This window comes from Theobroma cacao, chromosome 8 (assembly GCF_000208745.1).
Source record: "Theobroma cacao cultivar B97-61/B2 chromosome 8, Criollo_cocoa_genome_V2, whole genome shotgun sequence".
Taxonomy (NCBI): domain Eukaryota; kingdom Viridiplantae; phylum Streptophyta; class Magnoliopsida; order Malvales; family Malvaceae; genus Theobroma; species Theobroma cacao.
In genome coordinates, this window is record NC_030857.1 from 3,481,280 (window position 1) to 3,500,734 (window position 19,455).

At 35.3% G+C, this 19,455-nt stretch overlaps 4 protein-coding genes across 6 annotated transcripts; 3 read left to right on the plus strand and 1 right to left on the minus strand.

Moving 5' to 3' along the window:
* On the minus strand, positions 61–4,654 carry LOC18591830 (protein CLT2, chloroplastic). Its single transcript, XM_007018213.2, has 10 exons — positions 4,091–4,654; positions 3,857–4,002; positions 3,624–3,661; positions 3,316–3,431; positions 2,496–2,595; positions 2,376–2,411; positions 2,235–2,285; positions 1,510–1,633; positions 720–845; positions 61–544 (listed from the first exon to the last, which is right to left on the minus strand). Exons 1-10 carry the CDS (start codon positions 4,471–4,473, stop codon positions 387–389), a joined length of 1,278 nt encoding a protein of 425 aa, XP_007018275.1. The 5' UTR covers positions 4,474–4,654; the 3' UTR covers positions 61–386.
* On the plus strand, positions 6,418–8,579 carry LOC18591831 (hemiasterlin resistant protein 1). The gene is made up of 5 exons (XM_007018214.2): positions 6,418–6,747; positions 7,366–7,425; positions 7,718–7,798; positions 7,897–8,078; positions 8,221–8,579. Exons 1-5 carry the CDS (start codon positions 6,726–6,728, stop codon positions 8,320–8,322), a joined length of 447 nt encoding a protein of 148 aa, XP_007018276.2. The 5' UTR covers positions 6,418–6,725; the 3' UTR covers positions 8,323–8,579.
* Positions 9,024–12,021, plus strand: LOC18591832. Of its 2 annotated transcripts, XM_007018215.2 has the most exons (5): positions 9,024–9,454; positions 9,647–9,673; positions 9,807–9,929; positions 10,156–10,402; positions 10,681–12,021. In XM_007018215.2, exons 1-5 carry the CDS (start codon positions 9,396–9,398, stop codon positions 11,485–11,487), a joined length of 1,263 nt encoding a protein of 420 aa, XP_007018277.2. In that variant the 5' UTR covers positions 9,024–9,395; the 3' UTR covers positions 11,488–12,021. The 2 variants fall into 2 exon arrangements, with proteins under 2 accessions (XP_007018277.2, XP_007018279.2); XM_007018217.2 differs by lacking the exon at positions 9,647–9,673 and having other exon boundaries at positions 9,358–9,454.
* Positions 12,566–19,296, plus strand: LOC18591833 (kinesin-like protein KIF18B). 2 transcript variants are annotated; one of them, XM_018125300.1, is made up of 19 exons: positions 12,566–12,917; positions 13,290–13,591; positions 13,681–13,852; positions 13,942–14,021; positions 14,106–14,289; positions 14,444–14,553; positions 14,650–14,749; positions 14,821–14,907; positions 15,004–15,180; positions 15,674–15,947; positions 16,051–16,212; positions 16,446–16,661; positions 16,742–16,779; positions 17,050–17,213; positions 17,349–17,600; positions 17,695–17,760; positions 17,991–18,065; positions 18,450–18,518; positions 18,601–19,296. In XM_018125300.1, the coding sequence occupies exons 1-19, from the start codon at positions 12,704–12,706 to the stop codon at positions 19,072–19,074; spliced, it is 3,216 nt and encodes a 1,071-aa protein (XP_017980789.1). In that variant the 5' UTR covers positions 12,566–12,703; the 3' UTR covers positions 19,075–19,296. The 2 variants fall into 2 exon arrangements, with proteins under 2 accessions (XP_017980789.1, XP_007018280.2); XM_007018218.2 differs by having other exon boundaries at positions 13,945–14,021.

Sequence of the window (19,455 nt, forward strand, 5' to 3'; positions counted from 1 at the left end):
AAGAGAGAGTCAAGAGTGTATGAGGATTGGAAGCTGTAGAAGAGAGAATAATTGCAATGGTTAATAGAAAGAGGCTCTCGGTTTCAGGTAATACGATTATTTTAATCTAACTCATGCCAGCATCCTCAAGGAGAAAAGAATCATTATTGTACGCTAAAGTAATTATACAAACGATGCAAGGCCTCAAGGCCGTGGGATACCAAGGTGTATGAACGAGATCATACGTTACAATGACTTGGCACTTTCACTTTCCAGAAGACTGTCTGCCCCTCGATGGTGAAAAATGGTCGATAAGTTTATAACGTTTAACATGATGAAACATAGTATATACGATGGAACCAGTGTGACGTTGAGATCTCTGATGCCCTTCTTATTTAGTTGTAAGATCAAGCTCTTTTTGAGTCTTCCATCACAGGTTGGGCTATGTTGTATAGAACAAGACCTGACACAAGTATTAAGGTACCAAACAGGAAGAAGGGGCTTAAGCTTGCACCCTCGGGGAGATAAGGCAAAGGAAGGGAGAGAATGTAAATCGAAATAGGCACTGCAAAGTGAACCAGAAAAGGGATTCATTAGTAAAATGCATTTAAAATGGCATAAAATTGATTTGTTTACATGGTACAAAATACACGTTCAGCAAGGTACATGTTATGACTATGCATGCAAGCATGTAATAGTTCCATTAATGTGACATGTGAGAGAGAGAGGAGAGAGTTGACCTGACAATGTTACAGCGAGTGAAGAGACAACGGCTGAGGATATTTTCAATAGATTGAGCACCGATATGTTGAAAACCATGTTGGTAACTATGTAAAGTAGTGGCAGCAGTGGAGCACCCTCACAACCTGGAGTGCCAAATGCAACTTGTTATAACCAAATTTTATGGTGAATCTAAGTTACTAGAAGGAAATTGATTGACAAATGAAAGTGTTCGCAGCATGAATGCCCAAAACCTTGAACAGGGATATCAATCATTTTATAACATTAACGGGAGTTCCAATACAGAGCCACTGGCTAAAAATTCTTCCTATTTTTATGTGCATAGTTCAAAGAAACCTAGAGTCTAGCAATGAAGAGAACTACATCTTGAATGAAAAAAGTTTGCGGAAAAACATATTATTCAAGTCCTGAAATTTTATGGACCAATAGAGATGTTTATATCACTTCAACTTAAGTGAATTGCCTTAGCTATTGTCAAGTCCAATACTGGGGCACTTACAGTGAAAGCAGATAGGATGGAAATTGGTGAAATACTAGATTTTGATTCAATAACTAAGGCTGAAATACATAAAAGATGGAGCTAGATGGTAACTTTGTGGTGCGAAGGGCTAATTACTGCTCAAATTTACAATTTACATGCTGATCAAGCTGCTTATTCACAATCCAAATCCTATAGTGCCGAGTTCAGAAGGTTTTATATCTTACCAAAAAATCTACAGGAATAGGGTTTTAAAAAAAAAAGAAAAGCAATACATCCATCATTGCATTAACTAAAATGTAAGAACTTGCCTGATGTACCAGCTCCAGTTTTCAGAAAGCATGCAGCCCCACTTTTTAAATATGAAGGAAGTTCTGAAAATGGTATGCCTTTCAAATTTGACAGAAAAGGCAGCAAAAGAAGCACAAAGAGAGCCTACCAGTCCAAGGAAACATCAAAATTCAACATAAAACATGTTAAAATCCAGTATTAAGGTCCCATGGGCAACAAGCATAAATTAAAATTACAAAATGTTAAAGATACCTGATGAAGATTGCAACAGCTTAAAATATAAGATATCTGTTAGATTTGAGAACCATTTTTTAAGTAATGAACATCTATTATCACTAAACTTGATGCATAGAGCAGTTGAATCAGGCTCAGAATTGCTCTGGGTTTTTGAACTATCTAAGATCTACACTACATGAACTTTTTCCGGGTGGGAATACTTTTACCTTTCAATTTCCATTTTTAGTTTATAGAAGGGAAGAGCATGAATAGTGCTTGGTTATCTTTCATGGTAAGTTACTGTAAACATGGAAAAATTAATAGAAACATTAAAATCACCCTATCAAACTTAGATAAGGCAGAAAATAAATCCATTGTTGTCCCATTAGAGTGGCCCCATCAAAAAGATTTCTAAGATGGTATTTGAGCAAGATTGGTTCAATTATTTGAATAATTGAAGGACCATACAGCATGCATCTATAAGACTATAAAATAAACACAAGATTTTATAGCACTACATGAAACATACCTGAAATCCAGATCCAAAAGAATTGACAACAAATATATCAAGTGACTTCCCCTGCACATGAATTGATGGTAAAGTTTGAGCACAAATGAGAAAATAAACAAGCCAAGCTAATATGGAAAGCTAGTGACAGAAAGGGCATACCTTGAGTCGCTTTGCAGCATCAATAAAAACAAATTCCTGTTTGAAGACAGATAAAAATGTTGTTGACCGTTTGCTTATACAATTCCATTAGACATTATGAAAGATAGGAATTGCTTTAACCTTAATAATAGATGCACCAGCTTGAAAAGCTGCTGATGCTATCATCACTCCTGGCCACATAAGCTCAACTCCAGATAGCATCTGGTCAGTATCAGAACCACTACAATTACAAAAGATTCAAACTACCATCAGATCTTACCCTTATGCAAGTAGCCATAATAAATCATAAATGTCTATAAGGGGAACTCAAATCCTCAATATGACAAGAATAATAGTATTGATTCAGCTACATTTCTGGATAGTCTTGATGAAGCAGTGCCCTAACAGAATTGGGTTACTTTCCTAACCTTCAGCACTTTCACAGAAAGTGCTCTAATTTAAGAAGTGAACCTTTTCACTTGTGTTTGGCAGCCAAGTCAGATAATGGCTCCTACAAGTAACAAAGATTTACTTTTTTCCAAAATCAAAATCTTGAGGTTCACCTCAGGCATTTTGAGCTGCTGTGCTAAAGTGCAATAAAACCAATTATGCTGATTGGAAGATTTGTACAGTCATCTCCTTTTCAGTAGCTTAAGGTATTAGGGAAATTTTTGTGTCAACAATATCACAATAACAAAACAAGTGTCCATTAGTAGGTTAATTTCTGCTCAATAAAAATGTATGCACACTATTTCAAATAAAGAAAAAGAAATTAAAGAAATAAATATTATTTTTCAATCTTAAGCTAATCATGGCCAAATAGTTACTGGCAGTGCCTCTTACGGGCTTTATACTAGAAGCTCTTCTGTCACTTTGCATTGTGGCAACCTACATGAGATTGAAATACTTAAACAAACCCACAGCTAGGGTTCTTAGCAACAAAGTAGAAAAGATAACATACCTTGCAACAGCCACCACTACACCTATTGCTACAAGCAAGCAGCCAGCGATTTGGTAAATCAAATACCTCCTCCCCAATAGAATCATTGAAAACGCTAGCTGCCACACTAAAAAGGTCTACAAAATAATAAAATTGCAATTTCAATTCCTTTTTCCTAGAATAAATTATATTGTTAAACATCACATAAGTTAAATGTTTAATCTTAAATTCAATAAGGGAAATTCTTTTGCATAATCATTTACATTTCCAAACAAGTAGATTTATGGCAGGCATATTCTATCACGGGAAAAAAGGATGGGAAATAAAACCTGATTCAATATCGGAATGGCTGGTCCTGGAAGCATTGCTGTAGAAATTACAATATAAATAAACGGTAAATGAATAAATTAGCCAAAAGCAAAAGTCTTCAAAACAAAACATTATAGCGTTGCATTTTTTTGTATCTCAATTCATAAAAATGAATTCTTGAGCAACTCTTTTGCAATTAACATTTTAAATTCACAGATCTAAAATTCTAATCAACGGTTCAAAAAGTTTGCACCTGCGGAAGCCATTCCACTGGCGACTCCAAGAGCTTCTAGAACACCAATGGCTATGAATCGTGATTTAGGCAAACCTAACATTTCATTAGTCACAATCCCCGCCCGGTATCGGACAAACAGAATCGAAAAATAAATCACCACGTACCTACATTTTTCAAATTAATTTTAACTTTTTTTCTACTAGAAGAAATTAAAAATAAATTGAAGTAGAAAATAATAGGAAAAAGGTTTACCCGAAAGTGGTAAGTTGAGCTAAAAAGAAAGGGTATTCTTTCATGGGAACGAGTGCGAGCTTGTAGAGAACGCGATTAGCAACGGCTAATGCGACAGTCACCGCGGAGCTGATTGTGATTAGTTTGGCGTCGGATGCGGGGTTCGGCGTTTTGCTTGAGGCGCGAACTATGAGATTAGGGCGGATGATGGGGGAGTTATTGCGTGGAACTTTGGTGATACTATGGGTGAGATTGAGATTGAGATTCCGGGGGAATGGAGAACGGTTTTGAGGCAGTGACATTGAGATGAGATAGTGAAGCTTAGCTGAATTGGAGTTGAGGAGGGAGTAGGTTGGGCAATGAGAGGGAACGGAACGGAACGACGACGTGGCGGGGAACGACATTGTAAGGAAGAAAAGTTGACAGGAGAAGAGAAGAGAAGGGAGTAGCCAGTGAAGGATTTTGAAACTACTGGCTCTGTTTGGCTACGGGCGGAAACGATGGTCCGTTCATGAGTGTATTATTTTGGAGCAGAAGTGTTGTCGTACCAAACACGCAATTCAATTGTTTGCCATTTTCCTCTTTATAAAATGTCTTGTATAACATCTAGAGTTTATTTAGTATATATATACACAGACCAAAGAGAGGTTTTATTTTACAAAGCTTTAATTGTAAAATAAATAAATAGTAGTACCTTTTATAATTAAATATAATTAAATAATAATGATAGAAATATTAACTCAATAATAACTTAGGAATATCATAAGGAGGGTGAATTGAATTTAAAATGAATTTAACAAATTTAATTTTTAATGAAGGTAAATTTGAATATAAATTTTTTAAATTTATTTTCACCGTAAAAAATGTCAAAAGTAATTTGATACACAAATCGACAAGTAAGTTGTAAACAAACTTTCAAAAATTTTTTAAAATAAAATGTACAAATTTAAAGAGTAAAAAGTAAAAGGAAAATATACAAAAAATTTATAAAAGGTCAAATCTTCTTTATAAGTACATAGATTTTCTCTCTTTACTTAACAAGTTAAGGAATTTAATCTATTGTGATCAAATGCCTTTTTGATGGTTCAAAAATAACGTTTTCAACAATATTTCAAGATTAAGATTTAATTTTTATATATTTCAAAGATCGGCCACAATTTCTAAATTCTACCTTTTAATGTTTTTTTTCTCTTGCAAGACATAGCAAAGATACTTTTTACAAGGTGAAATTTGCTCGTAAGTACAATATTGAAAGAGGATAATTGGTATAAGGATACACACAAAGAATAGAAATGAAATTGCTTGTACAAAAGAAAAAAAAAATTATACAATTAATCAGTGTACTATCTAAGAAATGTAAATTTAATCTTTATATAATTTTTTTAAATTAAATCTTTATACCTTTTCAATTTATTAATTTTAGTCCAAACCTAACATCATTAAATTTTCAATATATGAAAGTGGTATTTTAACCAAGTTGATATAGCGTTGACTATTTGTACACCTTAATCTTAAATTAAATGAAATTAATACAATATTAAAAGAGAAAAAAAAAAAAAAGAGGACCATAAACACAACCAGGAAATCTGTAAAAGACAACTAGAGGCCCAACACAACAGAAAGAAAAAAAAATACCAGCATTGCAACTAATCACAACGATAGCCATGATTCCAAAATACTGAGTGCACAAGCATAATGGAAGAAATCCAAACAACCATAATATCACGAATAATCAAAACCCAGTAAACATCAGCCATGGAGAGGTTAGAATAATGCAATATTTTTCTTTACTTCTTTACCCAATCTCAAGTAAAGCTCAATCTTCTTTATTAAATAATAAAAAAGAAACATTAAATATTGGGTTTTGTCAATGAGATAGTCTTACAATATTAGAAAAGAGATTGAAACATCAAATTCTAGAATTTTATGAGATGAGTCAAATGACTCAATTCTAATTCGGTTGCTAGGGCATTTTTTTTTTTGTATTCTCTCATTGTTTTGTTAATTTCATTTAATTAGGATTAGAGTGTTTTAGGTTAAAATTTGAAGGTTTTGTCAATTAATATTCACATTAGTTTTTTTGTCATGTCAATAAGTGTCACGTTAATATATAATCAATATCATGTTAATTCAATTAAAATATCACCTTAACATATTTAATTATATAAATTTGATGGTATTAGTTTTAGTTGAAAAAATACAAAATTTTGATTTACATAAATTATTTTAAAAAATTAAATTCATATTTTTTTAAAATATAGAAATTGATTATATAATTTAATTAAAAAATGCATGTATGCGCCATGAACCGAAATTCTATTAAAATGATTTTGGGTTAAGCCGAATCTGACTCGAAAGCGATTATGGGCTTATGTTTTTGACCCATGAACAGGTCTAAATTACCAGCGGATCAATAACAGCTCAGTAAAGTAGAACATTCGAGAAGAAGGTGCGAGTCCTAGAAATTGGTCAGAAACGGGCCAGGAAAACGCAACTTATTGGGCAAGCAACAACACCACAGCAGCCTATATATGTGCTCCCTTCAAATTTTCGTAACCTCAATCCAGCGTACAATTTTATGCCTGCAAAACCATCTTCCTCTATTAGTGTTTAAGCTCTTCCTATTCAAATTCTTCTAATTACCACCTTCGAAACAATGCCTCGCCGAAATTCTGCAGGTGAGAACTCGACCCGAATATGACTCGGTCTTAGCCATAGTTTTTTTATTCCCGTTTAGTTTCTCCTCACGATGTTTTTTTTTTTAAGCGATCCATTAGTTTTGCGTTTTAGGAAAAAAAATTGGAAATTTTTATTGTATTATTATGATTTCTGCTATAATCTCCGTGCATATACATTTAAGAGTCCCTATTTTTTATGAATAATCGCTTCTTATTATTCCATCTCTTCGTTTAGGAGTTTTCTCTGACAAATTTATTTGATTAAGTAAGTATTGTCATGATATAAAAAATAAGAGATAGGTATTTTGTTTGGTTTAGGCTAAGTTCTGCTTTTAGCTTCATATTTTTGTTGTTTTTGTGTTCATTTGGAGGAAGGGGGATTCAAAATGTGCAGGGAGAGCCGTATGCTGGGGTGATTTGTACCCGTTGTTATGCATTAGCGGTTGTGAAATTTTGGTAATATTCTTTAAGAGAATCAATTTTTGCGGACATTGGACGCACATTGCATTTTTCATTTGATTTGTGACTTATTGTTTGCTTCATTCCTCCTTTTTCCAGTAGTTTTAGCACTATAATTGACACAAACGGTGATGTTAAGCAGAAATTTTAATTTTGCAGGAAGGTCAGCTCCACGCCCTGCTGCCTCTGCGCCATCGCGTAATCCTCCTCCGCAGCCTGGTAATTTTTATTTTATTGATCTAATATCTTTTCCATATAACGAGGACTGCACTCAATAAGTAACTTCATCCGTAATACTTATTTCTCTCACTAATTAATTATTTATTAAGGAAATTCAATAAGAACAGGAGTGAAGAGATGGCATATTAGTAGAGCATTGAATGTTCCATTTTAATTTTCTTAGAATTTGGTATTTCAGGTGAATTTTTTTGAAATATTGTTTTTATAGTGTTTTTTATGAAGTGATGTTTATTTTACTTTGGTTAAATAAATTGGTTATTGTTTGTTGCAGCTGCTTCTGCCCCTCCACCAGCACCTGGGCTTAGTGGAAGTGGATCTGTGGCAGGAGGAATTGGTGCTACTATTGCAGATGGTTAGTCAAAAGCTATTTTTTGTTAGTATTAGTAATTTTTTTATAGGCTATTGACATGCAATGGACTGTTTTTATTTTTCTTCTTTGTCTATGTGTAGGGTTGGCATGGGGTACTGGCATTGCCATAGCTCACAGGGCTGTTGATTCCATTTTTGGCCCCTGGGTCGTCAAACACGAGACTGTTGCTTCATCAGAACCAGCTGCTGCTGCTCCTGCACCCAACATGAACAGTCTTGCAAACTCTGATGCTTGTGACGGTCAATCCAAAGCTCTGAGTGATGTATGAATATTTTCATCCCTTGTGTTTTTCATCTAATAGTCCTTGGTTTCGAGTGATGATCCTGCATGTGGAGAGCAAAGTTGCTGGTTGTTGTGCATTTTAATTCTGCTCACCAGACTAATGCTTCTTGTTTTGTTTGCAGTGTCTGAGCAGCTATGGAAGTGATATCAGCAAATGCCAATTCTACATGGATATGCTGCAGGAATGCCGCAGGAGCTCTGGTGCTGCATTGGGTGCTGCTTGACGCTGAACATCTCTCTAGTCAACAAGTAGTTTGCATAGGGTGTCCTGTTATTGGTGCACGGCATGAATTTGCTGGTGGAACTTGGCACCATTTATTAGTAAATGTCTTACAGAACAACCAATTCCGGGAGACTTTCCATCCAAAAAGTTCACATCCTGGCTTATCTCATATTCTGCACTTTTCCTTGATGAAGCTTTATACCTTCTGTTTTCTTTTGGGTTTGTGCACTAATCTTACTGCGATGGTTTATGATTTTATGAGTTGTTAGCAAGGTTAGCTGAAACCTTTTTTTGATCACTACTCGTAATAACGAGCTTAAGCTAAAAATTGTATTAGTATTATACATGTACACCTTCAAAGGCCTTAGTTTAGTCAGTAATCATTATCATGGAGAATGCTTCCTTGTTCAACAAGCAAAGTCTCTAATTTAAAGAAAAAAAAATGGCGTATAATATTGGATAAAAGCGTTAATTCAAAGAAATAAGCAAGAACATGCTTTAATTAAAGTTTGCTGTACAACTTACGTCCTCTTTTTGTTAAGCATTTTTGGACATTTTAATCAGGTTGCGGTAACTAATTATCCAATTTTTATTTCCTTCTTTAAAAAGTTAAATACTGATTTATCTTCCCGTATTCGAAAGGAGGAGAGTACATCTTCTTACGGTGCACTTTCCCTTTCCTTAAGAAACGACCATAAAAATTAAAAATTACCACAGTGTTCGTCTTTGCGAGCAAACATGCTTTGGACAATGCTTCAACTAAAGTATTTGATATATCTGAATATCTGTCTGATACCATGCGACTCAAATGAGATCGCTTGAACTCAGCATCGCCGCAGCTAATTCGATTGACGATTGGTCTTCACTTCGGCGGGTAATACTTTTCCACTAAACCCGATACTATATTTTAATTTGGTTTGACCATAATCGACTACCAGTTTTCCCCAACTCTGTTCTCTCGTTAACCGAAAAACCCACTCCAAAAAATGTCAGTAAAAGGAAATTTCTTAGACTCTTCCCCTTCAAAATGCTGAAAAGGAGCGAAAGAGAACATCCAGAACAGAAGTTGAACAAATGGGTATTTGCAAAGTTTTTCTCGAGCTCTTAGCAAGTATCTTAACTGTGCTCTGTTGGTACGCAATTATTTTTTTCTTCTCTTTTTCTCTGTTTTCTCTTTATCAATTTTTTATTGTCTTTAAACTTTCTGTAATGCGATAAGATGCTAGATTTGATTACTTTTCTAATTTAAGCTTTCTTCAAAGCTTATTAAGTATTTGCCTCAGATTCTCTAACCGAGGCTTTATTAAATTTGTATCGATCTGCAGGCCTTCATACGCTTTAATTTATCCCTTGTGAGTAGCTATCGTCTTGATTTTTCTCATTACATCTTGATATCCTGAATGCGGGTTTGATTTCTATATCGAGTGGGATTTAGCGTCTGTGCAGATGATTTTTCTTCTTTTTTTTTTCCTGTTTAAATCGCAGATATGTTTCAATTCGGACGGTAGAGAATAATTCCTCCTTCAAAAATCAGCAATGTCTGACATACTGGGTTCTCTTTGCTTTGATAACAATGGTGGAGCTGACGCTTGGGAAGTTTTTGAATTGGTAATTTGGGCTTTTAGAGTTGCGATTGATAGTTTACATTGTTTAATCATGTTTTGGCTTGTTTTTTTAGTTCAACTTGGAAATTTATTAGCTTATTATATAATTTGATGGAACAAGTAATAGTTGAAACCTGCCACTAGCGTCTATGTTTGCATATGTTGGTCTTCGTGTTTGCTAGAATTTTCTCAGTGAATTTTGTGCTTGGGTTTTGTTTTTATCATGGCAGGTTTCCCTTTTGGCCCTGTGCAAAGGGTGTTGCCACCATATTGCTGGTCACACCTTACTTTGGTGGTGCTTCTTATGTCTTCAAGCATTTAATCAGACCTTATTTTAGTGAGAAAATATGGAACATCCTGTTCTTCCCGAAGAAGAAGGACATTGTATCCGAAGCACAGAATGGCATCCTTGATGATGCTGATACAAACAGACTCAAGAATGGGCCAAAATTGGAGGAACTAATTATCAATGGCGAGGTAGGTTTATACATTGATGATTTTAGGATAGATCATAAGCTCAACAAATCACAACACTGGGCATCTGCGAAGGGAAGTTCTATGAAAAAATGTGCTAATAAATTACTGAATTGGGAAAAGGATGCAAAGGAGTCTTTCCCAGTCCTTATCAACTTCCTTCTTTAATTCATAGGAGTTTCATAGTTTGTTTGTCAGTGACTTTTGCTTGATTTTGATTAAATCAGGTTGTCATGAGTTCATATGGAATTCCATTTACTTTCTGTGTTTCTCTATGCCAGGGAAATTTTGATCGCAGTTCTGACAATAAAGAGGTGAATTCTACTTGGTTAACCCATCCAAAGAGAGTTCAAAAGGAATGGAGCTGTGTACTTTGTCTGGTAAGTGCTTCAAGTGAAAAATGTTTAAAGAAACACCTTCAAGGGAAGAAACACAAAACCAAGGAAGATGAGCTCAGAGCAGATGCACTGGCATTGAGGGCCACTTGTAAGTTATCTTCAGTGCCAAAGAAAGCTGGGAGGGTTGTTTTACTCAGAAACCTGAACTTTGAAAGCCTTCTAAATCCTGTCACCAGCTCAATTACATGGTGTAGATGGAAGAAGCCAGAGATAGGATGCATAAAATTAAACACAGATGGATCCGTAGTTCCAGAAAATGCAGGTTTTGGTGGTTTGCTTCGCGATTATAAGGGTGATCCATTATGTGCTTTTGTCTCTAAAGCTCCTCAAGATGATATTTTCTTGGTTGAACTATGGGCAATTTGGAGGGGTCTTGTTCTTGCTTCAGGTTTAGGTATTAAAGTAATATGGGTTGAATCTGATTCAATGAGCGTTGTGAGAACCATTAATCGAGAGCAGTTTCATGGTGCAAAGTGTAGTCGCTGTTTGAAGCAAATCTGGAAGCTTCTAACTATGTTTGACAATTATAGGGTTACTCATTCATGGCGGGAAACTAATAAAGCAGCTGATCATCTTTCAAGGATGGTTCTCAGGGAAAGTGATGCGGTCTTGTGGCCTGTTGACTTTCCTGATAGCCTTAACAACATTATCCAGGATGATGCAAGGGGCAAGATTTACTTTAGACGTTAACATCTGATATTGACTTTATAACCAAAAGAAGGGAAAAAATATGAAGATGATTGAGGCCGTTCAGCATTTGTGTAGGGTAGTAATTAGAACACGTGGTGTTGTATAAGATTTCTTAGATGGTTCGGGCATGCATTTGGAATATAGGATTTAAACTCTGGTGAGTTTTTAAACTCCAGGAAGACCTTTACCTTGTGAGATGACTGACTGCGTAGGTGCCTGTGGCAACTCGTGATCAGGAACTATGAAAACTTGCACATTTCAACCAGAGGCAGTAAGGCACCCATTTGAAGTCTGAAGTTCTTACTATCATGGAAATCACAGTCGGGCCCGAGTTCCTGGTCTTGTACGTTTCGTTAATTTGTCTTGTACATTCTCCTTGACCAATATGAACCCTTTCATATGTATATTGGTGGCTTCATGACATAATAACATACTTCTTTAGAAAAGTAAGCATTCTTTTGTTAAGGAAAGGTAGGTTTTTATTTATAAATTTAACATTCACATTATATATTCGTGACATTTAATCTCATTCAATTATGTAACATATTCGTTGTATTGTCTTACTGATTCAATTGTCCAATCTCTTTTACTCATAAAAGAGAGAGATTGTATCTTGATTTGGATCTATTTCGATTTTAATATTTTTCATAAAAGATTTCATGTTAATGAAAAATTGGATTGGTTTTGATATTATTTATCACGAGTTTACAGTTTTTCAGTTCACGTATTCAATCTAAAAAATATATATGTTAAGTGAAAGTAAGTTTTTATTTATAAATTTAAAATTTATTTATTTTTTATTAATATGAAATCCGTTACATTTGTATAAAATATTTTTTAAAAGATTTTGGTTTGAGTTTGAGTTTTGCTTTCTTGGGCTGGATCAAGTTGGAAGCAAGAGTTTAACCAAGAAAAATGGATATAGGATAGTCATTGTGGACCACCCATCGATCGGAGAATATGTCAGGAGCCAGCCCACAATATGACCCACCGGGAGCCTCAAGGCCTCAAGTGAAAGGGTAACGGTCTATAAAGTTAAAATTCAAATGCCGTTTAGCAAATTTAAATTTCGAAGCAATTAAGGCAATGATATCTCTTACAACTTATAGTAGTCAGCACAAGTCAAAAGCAGAGAAAAAGAAACAAAGCAAGATTCAAAAAACAGCTCCTCTGCGACACTTCGAGTTCCCTCTCCTTTTTCGCTCCGGTCTTCGTCATGGCGGAATCTCAATTCCCTAACTCTTATCTCGAACACTCCAAATTCCTAGGCCCAAATTCTTGGCCTTGCAGTTTCTCAAACTACGAAGAAAATCCCAAAAGTAACATGAATACTGAATACGAAAATGTACACGAAGATGAATTCGATTCGGCACTGTGCCTTTCGGGTTCAAGATTGATTAAATCTGGTTACATAAGCTCCCAAAACACAGGTTATTTTCTTTTTCTAATTTACATTCATTCTCCTTTTCGTCAATTCTTGTTTCTTTATGTACCTTAGTCCGAGTTTAATGTTCATTTATGTCTTCTGATTCTGTTTGGCTGCAATGAAGAAAATGTTAGTTCATAAGCGAAACCAAAATCTCTAGATCTTTAGAATTTTTTTTAATATCAATTTGCTAAAATTGTCAGTTAATTGCTGTAAAAAAGGAAGAAGATAAAACTTCAAAATTCTTTTTGTTTTGTTCTCGTTTTTATTTTTAAATTACTATTTAGTGAGGATTTTTGCATGTGGATAACGGTTGAATTCAAAAAAGATTTATAATTAATTTAAATGTAGAATTCACTGTTTTGTTTTGATCCAGACAATGCTGTAATGTTTTTAAATGCTGGAGGTGGGACTGTAAAGAAAGAAGGAACGTGCACAATCGATGTTTGTGGTGATAGCTTTTTCGAAGGAGGGGATGTCTTGAGAACCGGTGAAAGCATAAATGATGGCGGTGACATGCCATCGATTTATCAATCAGCACGTTTTGGAAACTTCACTTATCGCTTCAACGATTTTTCCCCGGGTGACTATTTGGTTGATCTTCATTTCGCAGAAATAGTAAACACCAACGGTCCTAAAGGAATGAGAGTTTTTGATGTTTTCATTCAAGGAGACAAGGCAAGTGAATTTGAATAAACTTTGATGCATAAAGTTGTTTGGTTCATTGATTTTGATGAAGTGCTGTTTTTTTGTGCCAAAAATGTCAGGTATTGTCTGAACTTGATATATACTCTATTGTTGGAGCAAACAAGCCGTTACAAGTGGTGGATATTAGAGTTTCAGTGGGAGAGGACAGGGTGATCGTTATAAAGTTTGAAAGAGTTTGTGGAAGCCCAATAGTTAATGGGATTTGCATAAAACGGGCAACAGAATTACCTGGTATCTTCCTTCCTTCTTGTTAGTTTGCTATATTTATGAATATTTCCCAGAGAGTCTTCCTGGTTGGCTTATTTTGTTATCTTCTGAAGTAGATAAAGCATCTCAAGTGAAATGCGATAATTTAGTATGCAACAATTGCGCTGCTGAAATGGAAATTTCATCACCTCAGGTTACACTAACACCTTTAGATTGAGACCTTGAAGTGTAAAAGATTTTCTCATAATCATTTATTTTATATTCATGTGGTTTGCAGAAGAAACATATGAGGATGAAATTTACAGCAAAGTATGAAAAGAAGATACAAGAGCTGAAGAATCTGTGCCAGCTGAAGACAGATGAATGCTATGAGGCTTGGATGTCATTAACAGCTACAAATGAGCAACTAGAGAAGGTCAGGATGCAACTTGACAACAAGTTCTTCCAAAATACGTATTTAGGTAAGGAGAGGTTTAGCTGAATGTCTTGACGTGGAAGGACAATTGAGGGACTGGAGATTGCTAATGGGATTAAAAAAGAACCTATGAAAATGTAAGAGCCATTCTTTTTGCTAGAAAACTGAAACTCTTCTAACCATGCCTAATGTTGATACAGATCAAACCTTGGAAAGACAAACTGCAAAACTGAAGGATGTTTCTACTAAATATAAATGTGATAAGAGATTTTGGATTGCTTCAATCAACGAGTTGGAGAGAAAAATAAAGGTAAACTATATTTTTTTGGTCCACAAATTGTATAAATCTTCTTGACATCTGCTCAAACATCAAAGGGGCTTTGCCATATCCACTGATCCATTGCAGACCATGAAGGAAGAGCATTCTCATCTCTCTAATAAGGCTCATGAGTGTGCTGATTCAATTCCACAATTAAACAAGATGATATTTGCAGTTCAAGCATTGGGTGAGTATGCATTATGAAGCAACTAATTTTTTTGTAAAAACCTCTATACGTAATAATTATCTGAACTGCAGTTGCACAGTGTGAAGATTTAAAATTGAAGTTCAATGAAGAGCAGGCAGTGAGGAGAAAGCTGCATAACCAGCTAGAGGAAGCAAAAGGCATGTTTTGATGTTTAAAACTTTTACATTCTACATTTCATATTTGAATTGTAGAGTGAACTGACCCAAGCTTGCTTTTATAATTATAATTTTCAGGAAACATTAGAGTGTTCTGTAGGTGCCGTCCATTAAGTAAGGGGGAGGCGTCAGCTGGGTATGCAACAGTTGTAGATTTTACTGCAGCTAAGGATGGAGATATAGGGATACTTACAGGCAGCTCCGCGAGGAAAAATTTCAAATTTGATCGAGTTTATACACCTAAGGATGATCAAGGTGTGGACCTCTAAATAGGCTCTTTAAATAACAAAACCAAAGAATTAAAGGCACTAACCTTTTCTGTCAAGCATACCTCACCCAAATTCACAGTATATTTAATAACATAAAGAACAGTGAATACTATAAATAGATTTTCTTTAGCTTAATTTCGTTTTAGTATTTTAGGAAATATATCCCAACAGATCAGATTATTTTTCCTCCTTTGGCTATCTCTCCAGCTGAAATGTCATTTATTGCTTTTTATTACCTGTTGGGAAATCTGTAAATTGCATACTTCAGTATCATTGATTTTCTGACTGTGTAGGTTTGTAGCAAAATAAAAAAAAAAAAAAACTTAATCAAATTAATTTGTTAATCCCGTTAGTTTGACTGGGTTTTTGTCAAAGGCTGAAGGATCTTTGAAGATGCAATAACTCTTGGAATTGATTTCAGCTGAGAACAAGGAAAAACGAAAATGTATTTTAACTCAAATTATTTTCTGCTGGTACAGTTGATGTGTTTGCAGATGCTTCCCCTATGGTAACGTCAGTGTTAGATGGCTACAATGTTTGTATATTTGCATATGGGCAGACAGGGACAGGGAAGACTTTTACCATGGAAGGTACAGAGCAAAATCGAGGAGTGAACTATAGGACATTAGAGCAGTTGTTTGAAATTGTTGACGAGCGGAAAGAAACTTATACATACGGTATATTTGTTAGTGTGCTTGAAGTCTACAATGAGCAAATTAGAGACTTGCTTGCAACTGCACCAACATCGAAAAAGTAAATTCAAAATCTTATTCATACAATGCAATTAGTTTCAGCTCGGTGTATTTTTGTCCTAAGTGTAAGCATTACTATTGATTGGATCTGCTCTATGTTTTAGGCTGGAGATAAGGCAGGCTTCAGAGGGGTTCCATCATGTGCCTGGGATAGTGGAAGCCAAAGTTGAAAATATTAAGGAGGTTTGGAATGTACTGCAGGCTGGAAACGGTGCAAGAGCTGTAGGGTCAAACAATGTGAATGAGCATAGTAGCCGATCTCATTGGTTAGTATCGCCAAGAACCTTTTTGTTATGATTAGCTCTGGTTTTTGCTCAAGGGAGAAAGCAAATTAGTGGTCTTTGCTATAGTATGCTATGGTCTCTGTTATAACCATTTTCATATTTGCTTTAATTACAAATGTTGTTCCTGTTCTCTCAATCTGTATAAAATGATAAAAGGAAAGACTTTGAATGTTATAGAAGACAATGTTGGCTTCATATGTCTATTGTTTTTGCAGCATGCTCTGCATATTGGTAAGAGCAAAGAATTTGATCAGTGGTGAATGCACCAAGAGCAAGCTATGGCTTGTGGATTTGGCCGGTAGTGAAAGGCTAGCAAAAACTGATGTGCAAGGAGAACGGCTCAAGGAAGCCCAAAACATCAACAGATCACTTTCCGCTTTAGGAGATGTGATTTCTGCTTTGGCAACCAAAAGCATCCACATCCCATATAGGTTTGCCATTCATCTCATTGTATTCCAGATGTCTATTGCTGTTTTCGAGTATTCAGATATTTATCTAGTGGGTTTTGCAGGAATTCCAAGCTCACACATCTACTCCAAGATTCCTTAGGTAGGCAGTCATATGTTGATGGGTCTTATTTGAATATCCTATTAGTCAACTGTGAAAATGTTCAAGTTTAGACTCCTCAAAAAATCAAGGTTATTTGCTCTTGTATGTATGAGCACATTTACAACAGTGCTCAGAGTTCACAAGTGAATGCTTTTATATGGAATATGGCGCACTTACAATGATGAAAAGTTATTAATTTTGTTATCATATGAAGGGAACAAAAGCATTAAATATCTTCCATTTTTAAAATCCTGTATTCATCTGCTGTAGGGGGTGACTCTAAAACCTTGATGTTTGTACAAATCAGCCCTTCAGAGCAGGACTTAGGTGAGACCCTAAGTTCTTTAAATTTTGCAAGTCGGGTTCGAGGGGTTGAGTTGGGTCCGGTAAAGAAGCAGGTTGACACTGCTGAGCTTCAAAAGTTGAAACAAATGGTAAGCTCATTGATGGTATATTTAAATTACAGATTCAAACACAAAACAAGCATGTTGAAGTGGATTTCTCTCTATACTTGAACCTGAATGTGTGGTGTACCTTTTTTCCCTGATATTCCTCATGAACTATTGAAGCTTGATAAAGCAAAGCAAGAATTGAGATTAAAAGACGAAGCTCTAAGAAAGTCAGAAGAGAACTATCACAACTTAGAGGGTAAAGCCAAAGGTAGGGATCAGCTTTGCAAAATCCAAGAAGAAAAGCTCAATGAGCTTGAGGACCAACTTGCATCCAAGACAGAGTTATGTAGACAACTAGAGAGGCAGTTGTTGCAACTTTCAGAAAGAATGATGGAGAAGGAAGAAATTTGCTCCAATTTTCAGCTGAAGGTTGATGTCAATTGAATAATCTAGGTTTTGTATCCTTTTAGTTTTTTTGTTCTAAGTAACCATATGCAACATTTGACTTGTATTTCCACCACAGGTTGAGGTGGCTGAGAACAAACTGAAAGAGCGTGAGCAGACAGTGTCCTTGACTCTACAGCGCAAGGTTTTCTGCTTTCGATGAAACTGTGACATTTTAACTTTATTGAGAAATTGTTAAATTTGATATATACTTAAGCATATGGCCACCTTGGCAAGAATATTAATTTATCAGTGTCACCAAGGGATGATGCATTGGGGAAAATAAAAAAGAGTGTCCAAAAGATTGCTATACATATAAAGTTAAGAGGCTCAAAGTTGCATTTTTAAATGGATTGTTTGTATTACTCTTCACAGGTCAAGGAGCTTGAGGGCATATTGAAAGAGAGAACACGGGAGTTTGAGCTTCATTCAGGGATGCTACAGCAAAAGGTGATTGTAACCAATGAAAATTTTGACTTACCAGCATCATTTTCTTTTATACATTGTTTTTTTCTTCAACAATTATTGGTAATTGTTGTTACTGATCCCATTAGATAGATACATGCCATCAACCCCACTCTATACCATACCATTGTGCCAACTTCTGACTCTTTCCTCATAAAATTTTGTAATGGTCAGTCTGATCTGAAAGGAAAATGGTAAAACACATACAGCGAAGAGTGGTTGGTGGAAACCAATTTGGTAATTCATTGATAAAGCAAATAGCCATAAAACCATTTTTTTTTTCTTTTATTGGCATTCCTGAAAGAATACTCTCTGGCACTGGACATGATATAAAAAATAGAAATCATTTATCTCTTTCTGTTGATGCAGGTTAAAGAACTTGAAAACAAGCTGAAAATGGAGGGAGAAAGTGGAGGATCTCTATTGCATCAACAAAAGGTTCTTCCTGTCTTTGATGTTACAAGGAATTGAAGTTTAGGACGCTACGGTGAAATACTGATCCCTTTCTGCGTAATTACAGGTTAATGAACTCGAACAAAAGTTAAGACAACACCAGGAAGAGCCTATGCGGCCAGTACATTCTGCAGAGAAGTTACTAGGCACACCTATCGCAACACCAAGAACAGAAACCATATCTGGCATGGATCCTCCAAGTCTAAGGAGCTTAAACTGTAATAGCAGAACGACGAATATGGGGTCTGACTTATTGAAAGGTACTGATTCCCTTCGAGAGTTGAGGAGAAAAAAGCAGGTACAGAGCAAAGGGACCGAGAACAATCTTTTACTATCATCTTCTCTGCTTGACAAGAAGACGTTATCAGCTGAGTCAAATAAGACGAGGCAAATTGACACATCTCGAGCATTAGCTAGGATTACAAGGAGTACAAAGTCAGTCAATACTGTTGGAAAAGCCTTGTCCAGCTACAAAATCAACCGAGATCAGGTTACAGGACTTAGAGAGAGCAGCAGCAAGTTGAAGATGTGGTTAAGATGATAGGGGAGTGGATGTGATGTTTATATTGTGTTAGCCTTCGTTCTCTCCCTCCCAAGGATCTTATCTTACACTAATGTATAATCAAGTACTAAGTTTACCTCATTGTTACCATTTTTTGTTTAAATTAAAGTTTGGCCCAAAACAAAAAAATTCATGCCAAGTTTTCCTCAATTTTCTTGAAGGCATAACAGTAAAAGTGAGTAAACATAAGTATACAATCTACATATCTTTGTTAAAATATTCATCGAATTACATTAACCCATTACTATTTTTGGCTATGTTCTAGTGAATTTTTATTAAAATAGTCGAGATATAAAATGTGTTAATTAATGCTAATTTTTAATTATAATAACATTGTTGCAAACTATAAAATAGCTATTA